Source organism: Pseudopipra pipra, chromosome 19 (assembly GCF_036250125.1).
Source record: "Pseudopipra pipra isolate bDixPip1 chromosome 19, bDixPip1.hap1, whole genome shotgun sequence".
Taxonomy (NCBI): Eukaryota; Metazoa; Chordata; class Aves; order Passeriformes; family Pipridae; genus Pseudopipra; species Pseudopipra pipra.
This window is the reverse complement of record NC_087567.1, coordinates 12,650,058-12,668,844: the sequence shown is the minus strand read 5'-3', so window position 1 is coordinate 12,668,844 and position 18,787 is coordinate 12,650,058. Positions and strand designations below refer to the sequence as shown.

Here is an 18,787-nt window from a genome sequence, read left to right as displayed (position 1 = left end):
AGCAGAAAGCTTCCAGGGAGGGACAGTCATACAGTAAAAGCACAGAGAGCCACCTGAGAGGATGCACTTCACTGAGACGCAAAAACCACCTTTTAAAGAACAGAGCATAAGATCTTCTTGTTTATAAATATCAGTGGCCCATTTTGGGAAGAAAGCAAGAATGTTTAAGCAGCATTATAGGGCTGAAAGGCTTTCCTTCTGCATGAACAGAAGGCATTGCAGTAGTTTCCCTGCATTTCTCTAAGGATGTACAGCAATTTACCCGAGAACTCAACCTGCCTTTCTCACTAAACTGGCCATCAGTGATGCCCAATGCAAAGTTCTCCCCTCAATCACGGGAGAATCTTTCCATGGCAAAATGGAAGACATTTAACCAAAGACCTCACAGGAACTACTGCTTCCATTTTCAGCACCTAAGTCATAAAAAGCATGGAAAGCCTGGAGAGAACACTGTTCCTACAGGAATTTTGCTGTTTGAACGTTCCTTCACAATTTATCCAAGCTACATCTCCAATCAGATCAGAAAGCAAGTGGCCTACAAAACATCATGAAGTTTAGCAAAGATCAATGCCTTGAGAACAAAATACCTAAAACCCAACTTTAACACAGAACTCCAAATACTCAGAAGCTTTTTAATCCTGCTGTTTAATGCACTAAATATAACAACTTATTAAAAAAAAAAAAACACAAGCATGAATGCATTAACAGTAACATCTGTAGTCAGTTACCAGACCACTCAGGGCTGGATCAAAATCCTCAGCTTGCCTTATGGATTAGATGCATACAAGGCTGCAGTGACTTCAGAAAATTCAGTGCATATCTCCTTTCATGAACACAGGACGACAAAACACACACACACACCCTGGGCTGCCACATTTGACCCCTTTATAAAAGGAAAAGCAGAATAAATGCACCTGGAGACTGGACACCCAGACTGACTGTTTTCAGCCCTTCCACAAGACTTGAGTCATGTTTTATGGCATTTATCCATGCTACCAGAAACAGCTGTTGCACATGTGGGGAAACCATCACACGCTACGGCAGTAAGACTGGACAAGAAGCAATATTTGCATGAAGTAGAGATTTACTGCTATGATAACACTGGACCCCGAAGCCAGGCCACACACAAGTGGGAAATGCATCAGGAAACAGGTCTTTGAAAACAGAGACCAGAGAGAGAGAACCTGGATGCAGGTAAACATAAAACCCTAAAATAAAGGCCCGTGACTGAATACATGGAAGCGATGACATTTTCTGGTGCAGGTGAAAATTCACTCAGAGTTTCTCAAAGGAAATCTCTCCCATCAGAACTCTAGCTCCATAATTGAGAGCAATGCATTTGTAAGTTTATCTGGAAAACAGAAAGCTCAGCATTGCTCAAAATCAAGGCAATACTTTCAGGCCAGCAAAATTAATCTTATATCATGCCTGTCCATTCAACTATTTTTGCAGCTTAGAAATAAGAAAACTAATAGCAGCTGAAAAACTCTCAACTCAGCATCTGTATGAATAACCTGACAGCTCTTTATGGAGTGGTGGAAGGAGAATGGAGGAAGATGTTCTACCAAAACCGAAATGATGACCCATTGCAGGGATGCTTTTTTTAGAAAGAATCTCTTTTCAAGAAGAATTGAAGTTATTGGAATATTCATGTTATCCACCATCAGCCCTGACCCTCTCAATCCGAGCAAGAAGTGAGGGAGACAGGGACAGTTTGTGAAGCTCAGCAGTTAGTGGGTGAGACACTGGGTACAGTCCTGAGGGACCATTTCTGTTGGTAGTGCACGAAGTTTTTCACATATTGGTGCTCATCCTGGATTGGCTGTTAGCTGGAGTGAGCTCCCCTTGGCTGCCTTCTCTCGGAGGAGACTGCAACAAGACCAAAACACATCCTAATTAGTGATGTGCAAATATCCCACACCCTGCTTCCTGAGAGACAAATGGAGGCACAGGTGAAGCACAGCAGGATGGCAGCAGGGGGAGAGCATACTCCTAGTTGATAAATAACAACAGCTTTGTGTTTACAACTTCTACAGTTCTTTCCTAAAAAAGTCAAACCAGAACTTTTAAGCCTATTTACTATATACAAGGTGCTGTTGGCCCCAGTTTAATCCTATCTGCCATTCAGTTATCACAGGGATTAATATACTATAAAAATGAAAACATTCTGTGCAGATGGCCTATCCTCCCTAAGGGCATCCTTTTGGAACCGCAACCTGGAAGCAATGTTCCTAAAAATTAATGCATTTTTTACATCATCTGCTAACAAAGCTACTTCAAATTGTTGATAAGACAAAAGGAATTAGTCAGAATTAAGCCAACCATATAAACTTCAAAGGACATTCTGAGTTGTACAAGAGGTTAATGTATTGGTTAGAAACACTTGTTCCTTATATATTTCCTTAAATATTTACTATTTGCTATTTTAAGAATTTATCCGATCATGAACACATAAAATTAATTCCCCTCCAGAATCTTCAATTAATCAACTTTTATATTTTTAGTTAAAAAAAAAATTAAAACCTTAACACTGTCTCTAAGTGCCCTTTTGGCACGGCCATACCTTGACGTGTATCTGGTTGCGCAGGACGGCCGCGCGCAGGATCATGGCCTTGGCACGGCGCTGGAACTCTTTGCCCATTAGTAAGGATTTCTCAAAAGTTGTGCTGCGCTGATCAACATCTCGAGCATAAAGAATCTGTAACCAACACGGAGAACTGTACACGGGAGCCGTGCCAGGGTTCCACAGCAGGAAGCTCTCTTTGCACCAGGGAACACAGCTCAGGCTTTATGGAGCCTGAGTTTGCAAACAGCTCACCCCTGCTGAACACACCAGTCCTGACACATGAATGCACCGTCCAAGTGTCTCAGGAATGGCAAGTTTCTAATCTTAGTAAAGCTGTTCAGTCCATAACACGTGACTGAAATGCACTCACCTTACTGTGTGAGTCTATTCTGGCATTGATCAGTCCCTCCAGAATCAGCTGAGTGAGTTCATCTTCCAGAGCAGCCACTGTGGTGTTAAAAGCAGTGGCCATCTTGCGCATGTCTGCCGACACATAGGGACTGAAGTACTAAGAAGAAGAAAATACTCAGTTGCCAAGAGTACTCTCCATCCTCTGAAAAATCAGGGGGAAAAAAATTGCAAAGAGATGGCCTATCTCCCTGTTCATCCACCTCTCGAGATGACAGGAACAATTACCTGGATAAGGGCACGATTTCGAATCTGGGTATAGAGTGTCCTGACATGAGGTGCAAGGTACATATCCAGCAGCAGGTTGTCCTGTGCAAAACAATAAAACACATCAGAAGCTGAGAAGCAACCTGGAAAAATATATTATTCCCATTTTCTGAAACATTTATGTGTATATACTTAAACCTTAAGGATATTACACTACTGCAAAGCAATATGATAAAACAAGAATGAATAAAAGAACTAGCAATATATTTAGAACCTTTATAATTTCTGTCACCCTCTACCAACAAAGTGCTCCCAATTTCCATTCACCATGTCAGGAAACAGAAGACACAGAAGAGCCGAACACTCTAAGTAGCTACTTTTGACAATCACTGCTTCTCACAAAAGGGTAGGCAAAGGGAACTTTTAGGGTCTGTTCTACACTGCTCTCCTACAACTCACCTTCATCTCATCCAGCATCTTCAGGCATGAAGCATATTTAGATTCATAAAACTTGAAAATGATGTCACGAACCTGTGGCTCCAGCTCCAAAAACAATTTGAAGGAGCTACAGATAAAGATGGCAGTGATCAGACATTGGAACCCATCACTTAAATACCCCATAACCTCATCAATCCAAGTTGTAAGGTTACAAACTCTCACTATCATTTAAAGGTTCCAATAATTTGCTCTCTAATTGCCCAGCCCAATTTCAGCACAGCTGGGAGCCTGCAACACAGAGAAAGGCAGCACAGCATCAGAGCTGTGGTGAAGGAAGGCAAGAGACTTTTGTCAAACTAAGTAGTACAAGTGTTTGTCCACACAAAACAAAAAAATGAGTGTGAATAGATCAAAATCAGGATACGTCACCAGAAAACAGAAGGCCACAGCTGTGTATACCCTGCAGTCTGCACTGGTCAGCTTTGTGTTCCCTTTCAAAGCACAGCCTCTGTTAAGTACAGCATGCCAAAGGCAGGTCAAGCACGCCACCATCTCAGAGAAATAACTCATCGTGAGTGTGGCAGATCTTTGGGATGCACACTCTTTCTCAGCACACTCCCAATTCTCCATCACAGACTTCTGAACCTTGGGATCTCACTCTATGAATCAATTTGTAAAAAAGGGTAACAACCCTTTTTCCACATTAATTTAAATTTACTGCTTCCATACACCTTGCTGACAGGAATTCAGTGCCATTGCAATTCGATCTATGACACACAAATATCCACTTTCTTCCAAAGACCATAACTCTCTTAACCTTGCATATGTCATAGTTAGATTACAATGCAAGGTGTACTAACAATTACTAAATTGTTTTAACAATTAACATACACCAGAACAAGGGGCAACATGAAGGAAATTATCTTAACAGCTGCCTCTGAAAAAGGGTTGTGTCCCTCTGATTTAATATCTGATATGGACCATTGATGGAGACAGACAACTGGGCTGTGCAGAGGCTGGATCTGACCTGGGTTGGAAACTTATACTATGAAAATTTCAGCTATGATTAACCACTGTGTTCTAGACAGTGAAACACCACTTAATGCTAATGCCAAACTAAGGCTCAATGATTCTTTCTCCCCGTATGAGAAAGCTATTCTGCTGCCAGAATCTACTCTCAACCAAAGTCCCATGTCCCAAAAGATGTCCAGTACATACAAACATCACTCAAGGCATCACTCACCTACTGGAGATAACGTTTCGTTGCAGTTCCTGACGGTCAAAGGTGGCAAGGGCACAGAGCCCACCATACACAGCCACATTGCTGGGAGATAACAGCTATGGGGAGAAGGAGAGACAGAGAGAGAGCTGTCACTGACTACTAAAATAGCATAAGGTTGGCATTAAGTATTCTATCCCAGGCCTTTCCTTCATTCAGTGACAGGATTAGTCCTTGTCAAATGCAGTGGAACCACTCAGCTTGCTCTCACCCAGTGTGTGGGGTGAGAGGGCCTGAGCAGTGACACCACTAAGAGAGCAGACATCAATTCCAACAGCTTTTTGATTGAGCTACACAAAAATACAAATATCACAGGTAATTCCTATGCAATCCAGAGTAGAACATTTAGAGAACCCAAGAACAGAGACTTTTTGTTAAACAAACCAACCAACCAGCAAGGTGCACTGCACCACCAAACTATACAGGAGTGCTGCAAGAATAACTACAATACCTGAATTTTACAACCTAATACTTAGAAGAGTTACATCCCCTCCAAGACCTGCACAGAGCTCCCTCTTGGTCCTCACCTCAGGGAAATCACAGTGATCAAATGATGCCAACAAGAAGCACTTTGCTGCCTGTTTGTACTTCCGGGCAGCTAGTTCGGCCAAGCCTAGGAACCAGAAAAAGTTAGTCCTTTGTTTATGATAGTATACAAATTAGGAGAAATTGCAAAGTCTGGGAAGTAGGAGAGGCCCCCATATGGTTGCTAGTGCCTTCACTACTGAAGTAAAACAAGATCCTCAGACTGTATCAAGCATCCCTTGAGCTACATTGACTCACACTGGTATCCTCTCTGAAGAAACTCAGGGAGAAAAAAGAGAAGGTAAAAAACAGCCAGCAGTTCTATCTCATCAGCTTCGTTACATTTTGCATGTCTAGTGCAGAAATAAAAAGTGTGTCAAACTGAGAGAAAAAATAAGCCAAGCCCACACTGTTGCCCAAGAGCCCTATGGACAGCTAACAAGCAGAAAGACAGGCAAACCATCCAGGAAGCTGAAGGACTCGCTCACCTGCTGCACATTTCAGTTTGGTGAGAATTGCTTGTGTCTGGCTGTCTCTTTCTCCTCTTTGCTAAAGCATAAAACAAAGCAGTAGTGAGCAAGCAGTACAAAACCTATTTTGCTTACGAGTGTCTTCAGGATATTTTATCCTAATAATTAACTTGCAAATCTCAATGGCAAGATAACTTCATATTATTTGTCTAGGAAATATGGTAAGAACTGAGAATGGGAAGTATCTGTTTTTACCATGAGTCAGGAATAGTATAGCAGCTGAGGAGGAAGTCTTATATGGAGCAAGTCATAAAGGGGGAAAGGAAGAAATTGCTTTACAAATTTTGGAAACAGAAAACAAAGGGAAAACTCATGCAAGTTAAAAAGCAGGAGCTTACTTCTGCAATCTCTGGTGTAGACTCAGCCTTGCTTACGTAGCTCAGAACATGAGACCAATTCTGGAGGTAGACACTGACCTGTAAAGAGCCAGAAACAACGTGGGGTAGCCATGGATAAATGGGGTTCCTTAGATAAGCCTCATCATTGCAGACACAAGACCAAAGTACGGGGGGACGTCGCAGCAGGTATCAGAAAGAACCAAATACCATTTCCTGCAAACCCTCCTACCTTGATGACATTGAGACACATGTTGATGACATGTTTAGCACTGGTGCAGTAATCACGGGCTCGTGAGTAACACTTGAGAGCATTGCTGAGGTCCCCACAATCCAGATAATGATCACCTAAGTCATCATGGCCTCTCCTGGAGCACAGGAATTAAAACACCAATGAACTGGGTGCTAAGAAAGGGACAAAGTCAGTTTGTTCCAATCAAGTAACTCAACACACTGACCTAAGGCACTGAATGCCTTAGTTAACATCCTGTGTTAAGTGTATGGAGGAGCAAAGTGCTCTTTCTTGCTCCAGCAGAGCCTTCTGCATCTCACCTGATACTCTCCTTGATGGAGTTCCCTTTGTAATTTTTCAGATCTGTGTCAAGTTTCTCCAGTTTAAGAAGAGCTTTTTTGCGTGTAGCTTCGACCCAAGCTGTGTCAAGAGGAGGGGGTTCAATTCCACTATCGGGGACAGCATCAGGTGTATTCTGCAGTTCTCTGAAAGCATTTGAACAGAGCTTAATGTTAGGCTGCAAACTTTTCAAAACAGAGGTCTGCTAAGTGCCTGGCACTGCTACCCTAACAAACAGTACTGCATACACAAAATAGATCATCAAAGAGAAAACAAGGATAGTGGGGAAAAAAAGAAAAAGATTGATAAGATTTCCAGTACAAACAGTAACATAAGCATCACAGATGTTTACAAAGATTTCTCAAAATTATCCTATGATCTTAGGATGAACGTAGTGTCACACACACATGCTAAAGATTCCCAGAGCAAAACAGACAAGAAATCATCAAATAGACATAGCAACAAAAATAATGCAAAGATAAGAAATGTAGATGGATAAGTTCAGGTGTCAATGGCTATTCTCAAGAGCAAACCTGTTGTTAGAGGGGGAAAAAGTTAAAAACAAATCAAAACAAGGCAAAGAGTTAGATTAGGTTTAACTTATGACCACAAAATCATATAGAAGAGCTTTCGTCACCATAATCTACCTAGGGAAAAACAACTATGTTCATTAATATTTGAAGCAGTTGCATGGACTAAACTCAACTCAATATCTACCTGCAGCTTAAGATTTCTGTGCTTTACCTTTTAAAAAAGCATGAGAAGCTTAGGCCTGAACACACATTCCACTGCTATAAAATTCTAAGGGCAAAGGCAATTTCCATAAGGAACATTGTGGTATCACATGCAAAGTCTTCCACTGTGGCACATCAGTTTAAACCCTTTCAGGAAAGCTCCCCATATTCCCATGACTTCTTAGTACCTGGTGGCCTCAGACAGCTTTCTGTGGATTTCTTCATACACATCAACATTGAAAGTTCTCTGGACAAATGACAGAGCCATCTTGAGAGCTTCCACCCTCAGCTGTGGACAGTGATCAGCAATGAACTGCAGCCGCTCGATTCGCATCAGCCCACAGTAGCTGGATGCATACTGCTCCAAATCCTGCCAACAAAGCCTGGCCTCAGAAGGTGGAGACGGACACACCAACTCAGGCTACTGCACTGTGACCTGCACAGGTTTTCCTGCAGACCTGACCCCTTCAAGGAGGGCAACACGACTCAGACAAATAAAAAAATCAGGTAAGATTAGTCCATGCTTTCTTCAAACATTAGTAATATCCTCAGAAATATGCAGTATACTACAATTACCTTTTCTAAATTTCAGCTGTCTGTTAAGACTAATCAGCTTTAACTTTTTTCAAAAGGGATTTTTTCCAAATCCTTAAAGGAAGAGGCCACACTCAAGAAATGTCCCCACAGCCCTCAGCAGAGCACGTACCAGTGTGGGGTTCTCCACCACATAGTTGATATCAGGTGAATTTTGCTGATCTTCTTGTGGATCTACGTCAATCTGCATGGGCTCCACTGCACCCTAGAATAGCAAAAGGAGGTCAAAAGTAGCTTATTACATTTGAGCAGGAAACAACTATGCGATTCAACCTATTAAAGACTTGCTTAAATACATGTAATATTTTAAAAATGAAAAAGCACTCCTCAATCTTTTGATATATTTAGGATTTTTCTCTAGCAACCCACTGGTCAGCACGGCTCAGCGTTCACACAGAACCCTTTATTTGTCTTGGTAGATTATCAAGCAAGAAGGGGTCAATAAATCTGATTTTACAAAGTATGTCAGGTATGCATGCCAAATTCCAAGTGACATTCCATTTCTCTTCCTTGAGCAAGAGCAGGCATTAACACTCAGATCAAGAAGTTTCAAAAGTCAAAATGTACCAAAAAACCCACCAGAACCTTTCAAAACTGCTTTGCTTTAATGTTTAAAAGTAATATTTTTTGGGGGAAAAAAGGCAACAACTGCTACACTTTTCAGAATATTAAAAAACGAGCAGAATCCAGAATGGCAATTTCACAGTTTCCAACATATACTGAGGAACAATCTGTCTACACTGCAGAGACCTGCCATCAGCTGAACCTATCCTACTGCAGTGTCTGAGTCCGTCTGCTTATGTAGAGCCTCTTTTGCAGAAACACTGTAATTTTATTCTCCCAGTATATCCTGCTTTGAACACCCCGAGGACTCACAGCAGTGCAGTGACCTCAGCACAGCAACACTGTTACAGCCCCTGTGTGCGTGTCCCAGGTAAGACCAGCCACCCCATGCCACAAATGAAGCTGGCTTGCTGGCAGTAAATTCTTTGCCTCCTCCTAGTTAAAGTGTGTTGAACATTCCTCCTAGGAATTATCCATTTAAATTGAGGTAAAACAAGTTGAATGTCTTATAAAGTGCTGATTTAGTGCAGATATTATGCAATTATATTGTATATTATATTATTATACACTTGATTTGGTGTAAATTACACAACTGGATCTCAGAAAAGACAGAAATGCCAACCACCTTGCTTCCATCAACACCAAATTGTTTCCATGTTTTTATTAACTTTGCTGTCTGTTAAGAAATCAAAAACTGACTTTTTTTTTTTTTTTTTTTTTATTGGGTTGATGGTTTCTTTTTTTTGAGTTTTTCTGTGAGAAGGAACAGGGCAGATCCAGATTTCCTAAGTCTAAAAATTACATTCACCCACAGCCTGTTTATTCTTTCACAAACTGGTACATACCAAATACACACATATCTTGACACTGATGTGGAATTGCCCAAAATCTGAAGCAAAAGCAAGTGAAGCATGTAAAAATTTGTTTCCTAGTATAATAATCTTTCCGTGAAAGAAAGGGAGAGAGGGTGCAAAGAAAAGTTTTATTGTCTAGATCACAACTCAGGAAAAATGTGCATAAAAATAGTTAAGTCACCATAAGTTGAGACCATTACTTTTTCCATTTTTATCTCCCTTATCTTTTTTCTCATATCATAAACACTAAGTGCCAGGGTTGCTTTGTTTAGGCTGTGTAAGCCTACCATAGTAGGCACCCTGTTGAAGGCAGCTCACCAGGCCTTTCACCGGCACTTGAGCTGAAGTCTCCTGCTGTACTCCGGAGGAAGAGGAGTGACCTGCTGCTGGAGGGGGGTTCAGTACAGACCTGTCACTGACGATGAGGCAGAGCTGGAAGCTGAACTGTCCCTCATCCTGTGCCTCACTTCCCACAAGCCCGTGCCCTGACAGAGCCCGCAAAGGATCGCCTGCGCAGGTACCGAGTGTCACCGACCCCTCAGGGCTCCCAGGGCTCTCCCCTGCACTGCAGACTCTCAAGTCCTCCTCACCGGCAGCCTCACCACGCTCTCCTCGAGAGCCTCGGCCCTGCCTACGGCGCGCACAGAGCGGGACCCGAGCGCGGGGCCGCGGCGGGGACCGCATGACGCTCGGCTGAGGGTTCCTTGTCGCCAACGGCGGCGGAAGGGACACAGCCGGACCCGACGAAAGGACGAGCGAGGGCCCAGGGCCTGCCGACAGCGGCCCCTTCCCGCGGAGTCGACGGGGAAGGCCACAGCGCGCCCGCGGCGGCCGCGGCCAGGCCAGGATGCCGGACCTTGCGCGGGAGGTGCGCGGAACGCGGCGGGGCCGGACCGCGCGGGTACGGGCCGGGGGGCGCGGCTGCCCCGTTACCTGCAAGTTAAAGACCTGGACGGGCAGCGGCATCGTCCCCTCGGCCGCCGCTTCCGGCTCCCGCCCCGCCCGCCCCGTTTCCGCTTCCGGGCCGCGCGCCGCCGCCGGGCCGCGTCCGACAGGTGAAGCTCTTAAAGGGGCCGCGGCCCCGCTCGGCCCCGCGGCGGCGGCGCGGCGACCTCCGGGCGCTCCCTGTGCGGGGCCGCCGCCACCTCCCGGAGCGCGAGGCCGCCCGCCCGCGGGGCCATGAGGCGGCCGCGCCGTGCGGCGGGGGCCCGCGGGGCTACAGCATGAGCGGCCCCTGCCTGGGGCTGCGCAGGGCCGGGGTCCTGCTGTCCCTGGGCGCCGCCGCGCTCCTGCTGCTGCTGCTGCCGCGGGGGCAGCGCCCGCCCGCGCCCCGCGCCCCGCCCGCCGCCGGGCCCAGCGCCGCCTCGCCGCACCGGCCGGGCCCTGCGGGCTCTAGCGGGCCCGGCGCGGGCGGCCGTGGCCGAGGCCTCGTGGGCAGCCCGCAGCCTGCGCGCAGGGGCCGCCCCGGCGCTGCCGCGGGCCCTGCCAGGGAGGCGCTGGAGCTGAAGGATATCTTCATCGCGGTGAAGACCACGAGGAAGTACCACAAGAGCCGGCTGGACTTGCTCCTCCAAACCTGGATCTCCCAGGCGCGGGGACAGGTGAGGCCTCGCAGCGGGCGGGGACGGGAGCTTCGACCCTGCGTGTGCCAGGGCGGCTGCTGCCCTTTTTCACCGGGTGTTAAAAAGCGTGCGTTAAAAACAGATTTCCTTTTAGGACTGAGGAACGTCGTCTAAACGATTCCTCCTCCAAAGAGGCGTTGTTGATTAAGCTACTTAGCTGCAGTCTGGCATCGGTGGTCCAAGCAGACGTAATTTGCTGATTTGTGTATGACTGTGAAAAAGGCTACACAAGAGTGAAAGAACCCTAGTGCTGGTGCATCTAAACCACTATTTTGGACCAAAAAGTTCAGCCGCTTACGTTTTACTGTGGAACAACATAAAAGTAGTTCCCTTGTTTCAGAATTTCAGCCCATTCAAGCATAGTAAGGCAGTTTTGTCTAGCAGATGGGACAGGACAGTGTTGTCACCTGCCACTTCCCACCCTGACTTGCATTCTTTCCTTTTAATCTATTTGATAGCTGTGGATGACTCCCAGCCAGAGACAGGAGGTACTACCAAAAAAGATCAAAGTCATTTCTATCTGGAAATTGGTTATCTGTGCCCTGAGACTAGAAGAGTAAGTTATAGGATGCTGTATTGAAATGACAATTTTCTGGCTTGCAATGAAAACACTTAACAAATAAGGTAGGGGTTGAAGTTGCTGGAGCTGTCTCTCCCCACTCCAGTGGCTACTGTGAAACAAGCCAAAACAGACATAACATTCCGAATTCTGACTGCAACCGAACAAGCTTTAAATTAGTTTCTGAAATTCTCAAATGTAGACACACCATTTTTGTCTCCCACAGACATTTATATTCACAGACTGGGAGGATCAGGAGCTACGCCTGAAAGCAGGTGAGCTGTGTAGCCTAGGTGCATGCTATCTGTTGTGAGCTTTGTTTCTTTCATACTTTTCCTAGAAGTTCTTATTTCATGCTGTACAAGCAGTTAGGGAAATTAAGATGAAGAAAACTTCTCCCTGCTTGCCACCTGAACAGGATGCCTGGAACTTCCTGAATACTGGGTTCACCTTTGCATCCACTTTTTTCTTGTTAGTAAGCTTAAGTCTATGTGGTCTTAGAGTTATACTAGGTATTTCCTTTGCACACAGTCTCATGGCACTGTGTATATACCCTCATTTTTGTGCACTCACACAATTTTATGACCTCTGCAGCTTGCATGCCAGATGCATAACCTGTGAGCCCTGCCTGTCCTGCAGTTTGCTCTCCATGTATGCACCATATGCACCTCAGATGTACAGGATTAGTGCCAAACGTGCACTTCTTTTGTAGTCCTTTTTGGACTACACATGTTTCACAAACCTGAAAGGGCTGGTCTTTATTTTTCCAGGGGATCATATGATCAACACCAACTGTTCTGCTGTCCATACTCGGCAAGCTCTCTGCTGCAAGATGTCTGTGGAATATGATAAATTCCTGGAATCTGGGCAAAAGTAGGTGAAACACATTGTTGTGATTGACTTTGTTTCTTCCAGTTCTGTGTTTACAGGAAACTTGAGTAACCATCTCTGCTCCAGTAAGGAATGCAGTCTTAGCTAAAATGTAGGGATGAGTGCATGGAAGGGAGCACAGCATGAAGCAGTGTTTTTAAACAAGCATCATTTGGAAGGTGGAAAAGGTTATGATCTAAAGAGGGTTATTCTTTTCAGCCTCTTTACAGAATTAGCATCTGTGGGTGCTTTCAGCTTTCCAAATCTGTAATTTAGGGCAATAAGAAATACTTCCTGCTCCAAAGCCTGAAAGACTAAGTCTCAGTTGTAAACCTGTAGCTCATTTCTTTGTCCCTGTAACTTCTTGTTCTGTTTCGTGTGAAGATGGTTTTGCCATGTGGACGATGACAACTATGTGAACCCTCGGACTCTCCTGCATCTCCTGTCTGCCTTCTCACACAGCCAGGATGTCTATGTGGGGCGACCGAGTCTAGACCATCCCATCGAAGCAGCTGATCATGTCCAAAGTGATGGATCAGTAAGCAAACTTTACAGTTTGTCTGAGAGACATCCTGACTTTCTAAGCCTTTAAAACCTTGACAGTTCATAGGATTCCCCCATAAACCCAGGGGATTTAATCTGCAGGAAGTGAACCTGGCACTGGTCATTTTCAGAGGCAGGGTGCTGGGTTAAAGGAACCTTTGATCCGACGTTGTATGCATATGTACGGTGGAGTTTGTCTCCTGGGTGGGTGTCTGTTTCTGTTCCTTTGCTCATGGATGTTGTGATATCCCTCACACTAAGCTAAGTAGGGCCTCCCCATGTTGACTCTTCCTTTTCCTTTAGGTTATGGGGCAGTGTTCCTTGTTGTAGGGCTTGGGAGTTTGAGTTGGAGTTGAGGGGTTTTTCTGTTTGTTTGTTTTGAGTGCAGTGTCACGTTGTCATCATCTTGAACCAACCTCAGATGGGTGACAAAGGCTTTCTAGATAAATAAAGCATTTCTAGTTCCAAGTGGTTAGTAGGTTTCCAAGAACTGGAAGCAAACATATCTCAATCACAAGATACACATGCTAAAGGACAAGTCCTAAGCAGGCCACCTGTACCAAGAGGTCTAAAGATAAATCAATCCACTAGCCAGAAATTCAGTTATAAAATAGCTTGTTAGGGAAGACTGCACAACAAAATAGTCTCCTTGGACGTGCAGCCAAGTGTATAATTGACCACCTCTGATATCCTCAGGAGCACTGAGCTGGCTGTGACCCTTGGCTAGAATGACCAGGGGACAGATGGAATCGGGTAGGAGTGGGACTATAGTTTTCCATTTCATGTGTGCTACCTGCAATATGCTAATTTGATGGTTCATCTGCTGTCTGTTCCAAGATAGAGTTTCATTTGAGAGAACAGCTAGCTAGGCTTTCAGCAGCCTGAACAAATAGGGATTCGTCTGTAGCCTTGTTTTGGCAAGTGCAGTATGTGATATCCAATAGAATTTCAAGTTCCCTTCCCTGCCCAGCCAAATGGGAAAAGCTGATTATCATTAATTACTGTGTGTTTTTTCTTGTTGCTCTTCAGAAGACAACCGTGAAATTCTGGTTTGCCACAGGTGGAGCAGGGTTCTGTATCAGCAGAGGTCTTGCCTTGAAGATGAGTCCCTGGGCCAGGTAAGCACTGTTCCTAGCTGAGCTCCATTGGTACATGTTTGGGAGGCTTTAAAACACATTTTCTCTTGTCTCCCACACTCTGTCTCACAGCCTGGGCAACTTCATCAGTACTGCAGAAAGGGTGCGTCTTCCTGACGACTGCACCATTGGCTACATCATTGAAGGGCTGCTGGAGGTAAAGCTGCTGCACAGCCCGTTGTTCCATTCCCACCTGGAAAATCTGCAGAGACTACAAGGCGAGTCTGTGTTGCAGCAGGTAGGGCTGTGCCTCATGTCTTATCCTTACAATTACACCTCAGTCTGATCAGAAAGAGTACTCTGCATAGATGTAGCACTCTTCAGCAAAGAAGGATGTCTGCAGACTCACTCAGAGCTGTGTTCTGCCCAAGTCCTTCATTTAGGTAAAAAGCACACTTTCATCCTAGCCAACTAGGTCATATGGCTGTCCCCTCCTTTGGGGACACATTATGCTACCTGGAGTCTAAATAGAGTATTTCCCATCTTCTTCTAAGCCCTGACTTTCTGTGAGTGGCAGTAGCAGCAAGTGTAGAAGGAGGCAATGTTTAGTTTGCTAAACAGTCTTCCTGGTTTTGCCTAACAAAGTCTCAGTCTTAATTCATGCTGTTCAAAAAGGCAGCTATAGCAAGTACTTCTTCAATAGCTAAGACGTAGTTAAATGTTCGATCATTTTTAAGAATAATTTGTCTGAACCTCAAGAAAATTAATGTTTCTTAGGAAAAATCAAGTAGTTTTATAATTGCTGGGCTATGTTTTTCCTCCTGGGCAGCAGATGGAGCCACAAAGCCATCCAGCAGCGTTGCCTGCCTCACGCTGCTTGGCACCATGAGAGGACGGGAGTGCTTTTTTGCCCCTGCAAGCTGCTTGGTTATATTTTCCTGGCAATTGTATTAGGCAGCAGAAATGTGCACTTGGGGCCAAATTCCACTGTGATGTAATCTCCTTCATGTTAGTGAGTTGGACCGTAGGCCTAATATTGTGTTTCATTGGTGATCACTGGTTCCCTGAGATGGTAACTGCTAACCCGAAATCTGGGAAATGTCCAATTAGAAAGCACCTGAAAATTTCTTAATACAGTGCTTGTGTGGAAGAATAGCACTGAACTGAGGTTCCACACATCTAAATTGTGTTCCAGGTTTTTCACATGGCAGTCCTTTGCATGCCGTTTAACATGCAAGTGTTTCTATTTTCCCTCTATACTAAAGCATTGCTATTGCAGACTTCAGGCAATGTCTGGTGAGGATGAACATGTGTTATTTAGTGAAGGTACAGACAGGAGCAGGATTAATGTCCTCACAAAGCTTACAGTGGGAACTCATCCTTCAGGGCAATGCAACTTTCAGATCCTCTGTGTATTCTCCCATTTTGCCTTTAGTGCAGTTCAATGCCAACATTGCTTATGTCACAACCAACGACTGTCCTCCAAATGTGATCCATGTTCAGATTAATCAGCATTCTTGGAGACTTTCTTAGTACCTCGCTAATAACCTTGCTACCTCCACTCTGGTTTTCTGTATTAGTGTTACCATTTTGAAATATTTACTTGTTTTTACAGGTAACCTTGAGTTACGGGGACCCTGAGAACAAACACAATGTTGTGAGTGTGGGAGGAGTGTTTGGCCTTCAGCAAGATCCAACCCGGTGAGTGTCCACTTCCGAAACAAGATCTCCCTACCTTGTTCATGTTTATCATCTGTCAGATGATCAAACTCACTAGTGGGGTTATTTTCTCTTGTCAGCTCTTGTTGCTGTGCTGGAAGTGGGTAAATCCACCCTCTCTGCTCCGTCAGACTGCTGCACACCCAATGCTAGTATGTTCCATGTATGGAGAATTCCAATCTAATACTGTCTTTTTTTTTTTTGCCCCCCATAGGTTTAAATCTGTCCATTGTCTGCTTTATCCTGACACGGTTTGGTGCCCTGCTAAGAAGATGTCATAATTCTTGACCAGCCACTGACACCTGTATATTACCTAGTTTGCAGGAGCTGTGGTGGACTTTTTTGGTGGTTTTATTCTTCTTCTGGGAGACAACCAGTGTTATCTACAAAGGAGATAGACAGACTATTTAGAAAAGCAATAAGGTGTGGTTTGTTCAGCTGCAGCGTGGAACATTCCAGGAAGAATCTTTGTTCTTTTGTCCGGTGGTTTTTCGTAAGATGACCACAGTCCTGTGTGTACAAGTCACTTTACACTTTCTTCTGATGTCATGTGAACCTGTGCTTGGGCACATCTGAGGCAAATGCAGTACTGGGAGTGAGACCCTTACTGCCCTTAGGGGCTTTTAGAAGCCATTGTCTTGAAGCTGGAGTGCTAGAGCAGTCTGTAGTCCCCATGGTGACAAGAGAGGGGAAGTTTTCACTCATCTTTCTTGGGAACAGAATTATTTAAGAGCTTCTTTGGCCTGCTAGATTAAAACTGCACCCGTGGGCCAGAATAGGGTCTGTTCTTAGATACAGAAATCCTGGAATCACTAAGGTCAACAAGGCTGAAAGCCCTTGTAATGAGAAAACTGTGGAAGGGTAAGCTTACTCAGGACTGGATAAGAGTTGCTTACAGTGCACATCCTCCCCTGTTGTCCATGTGTACCTCCTGTGGAGGTGATTGTCAGACCTGGCTCGCCTGCCAACGGAACTGCAGTGGCTGATTATGATGGTGGTCTGCCAGGTCCGAGACTATTCCCTTGATGTTTGATACTGAAGAAATATTTGCCAGACAAGATGGTAATCATTTCTGCCACATTGCCTGTAGTTGGTCGCATGAGCTGGCACAACCTGGGCTGCCAAAACACGCCCTGTTTCTGAAGCTGTCTGAGAGAGGAGAAATGCTAGATAGCTGCAATGTGCTGAGGAAGGTCTTGATGGTGTCATTTGAGGACCTTTAATTGTATGACCATGGTTACTCCAGCTTCTTCAGATAATCTTCCAATTAACATAAGGTCAAGATCAGTGCTTATTTTTATTCCTTAATGTTTTGATAAATAGTTCATCCAGTCACTTAAAGGAGCACATTATGAATGTGTTCATTCACACAGAGGCAGAAGTTCAGTGCTGTAGCAGTATCATCTGCTGCTGCTTTTTAAAGAAAGTAAACAGTTTTGAAAGTGCAAGGAACGGGGCTCCATATGTTTACTTTCCTGTTAGCCCAGACTTTGGCCATGTGCAATCCCCACCTGACCTGAAGAACAGCATGAAAAATGGCTTTGCAAAATCACTGTTCATTCTTTCAAACTCTTTGAAAAATACTTGCTGGTTTAGTGCTAGAATCTAAGGCTGAATTAAGGGGAGAATAATGGAATTACAGTGTATGATCTGGAACTGTGATTGCTGGCTAGAATGCAGACCTAGCAGAAGTTTCAGATTTCTAAACAGCTGTGCTCAGCTGTACTGTGGGCTTCAGCTAGTTACTGAACTTCCTGACAAATCCCTGCAGTGTATTCTATGATGCCATTTAGCAAAGGTGTCAGCCTTCTGAAATATACTGTTTCCTGCATTCTGCTTTTTAACACAAAACTTTCAGCTTTTACCTCAGTACTTTGTCCTCTTTGCATGTTTTACTCAGTTCTACTGAGGAAGAAACAAGCTGACTTCTGTTACAGTCCTGCAGTTCCTTCTTATATTTTTCCTTTCTCTCATATGTCCTAAGGTGACTGTGAGGTATGGGAATAAGAATGCTGCAGGGAATTGGCTCAAAATCCAGCCAGCACAGTGACTGTTCCATAACGGGCTGTCAGTGTTACAGGAGTGCCTGGCACAGAAAACAGAGGAGGACTTGAGGAACAGTAGGTTCTGCCTCCTTATTAGATCTTCTGCTGACTAGAACTGAGGCACCCTGTGGTTTAATGATTGGTCATTAATAGCTCTGGAGATTCCTGGTATCTATATAATTTTTTTAAAGCAGTTGTTAGGTTCTTGTTTTTAACCTCCTGTAGCAGAAAAATGAAACTTCATGAGCTCTTGAGGCGATTTTGTCTTCAAGCACTGATTCTGAATTCTTCTGTTGGAGCTTTCCTTCCCCTTCCACTGGAAGCAGCCTCTTGTAAGGTAACACAGGCAGCATGGACTGGGTGGCAGTTGTATGGCAAACTGCAGTTAAAAAATTACAACACCTCATACTGATGGCAGCAAAACTAAGTAGAAGTTTCACATTGTGGTCACTGGTCAATCTAAAATAGGTGTGCCAAAGAGGCGGTGCCCTCAAAGTGGGGAGGGTGTTTATGGAACTTAAAAAGGACCATGTTCTCCTGCAAGGCAGTAGGGAACTGTTTGGTGTGTTCAGGCTCCTTCCACAGTTTCTTGTCTTGAGAATACAGTAAGCTGTGTGGATCTATCAGGACGCAGCTTTTTAATAAAACTGCTTTTTCATACATAACGTGATTCTACAAAATAAATATTTAAATATGTCAAAGGCTTTGTTTTGTCATGTTTCTTCACATGCGTTCTATACAAAAAATG

General features: G+C 44.5%; 2 protein-coding genes across 2 annotated transcripts; one reads left to right on the top strand and one right to left on the bottom strand.

Annotated features, from left to right (window-relative positions):
* Nucleotides 1-612: 612 nt before the first annotated feature.
* GPS1 (G protein pathway suppressor 1) lies at nucleotides 613-10,644 on the bottom strand. The gene is made up of 14 exons (XM_064676343.1): nucleotides 10,539-10,644; nucleotides 8,300-8,392; nucleotides 7,782-7,963; nucleotides 6,841-7,005; nucleotides 6,521-6,656; nucleotides 6,292-6,369; nucleotides 5,912-5,972; nucleotides 5,426-5,511; nucleotides 4,863-4,957; nucleotides 3,641-3,746; nucleotides 3,203-3,283; nucleotides 2,937-3,074; nucleotides 2,564-2,698; nucleotides 613-1,869 (listed from the first exon to the last, which is right to left on the bottom strand). Exons 1-14 carry the CDS (start codon nucleotides 10,569-10,571, stop codon nucleotides 1,795-1,797), a joined length of 1,464 nt encoding a protein of 487 aa, XP_064532413.1. The 5' UTR covers nucleotides 10,572-10,644; the 3' UTR covers nucleotides 613-1,794.
* A 23-nt stretch (nucleotides 10,645-10,667) lies between these two features.
* On the top strand, nucleotides 10,668-18,740 carry RFNG (RFNG O-fucosylpeptide 3-beta-N-acetylglucosaminyltransferase). Its single transcript, XM_064676354.1, has 8 exons — nucleotides 10,668-11,206; nucleotides 12,013-12,061; nucleotides 12,557-12,659; nucleotides 13,041-13,194; nucleotides 14,229-14,317; nucleotides 14,408-14,573; nucleotides 15,891-15,976; nucleotides 16,209-18,740. The coding sequence occupies exons 1-8, from the start codon at nucleotides 10,829-10,831 to the stop codon at nucleotides 16,273-16,275; spliced, it is 1,092 nt and encodes a 363-aa protein (XP_064532424.1). The 5' UTR covers nucleotides 10,668-10,828; the 3' UTR covers nucleotides 16,276-18,740.
* Nucleotides 18,741-18,787: the final 47 nt, after the last annotated feature.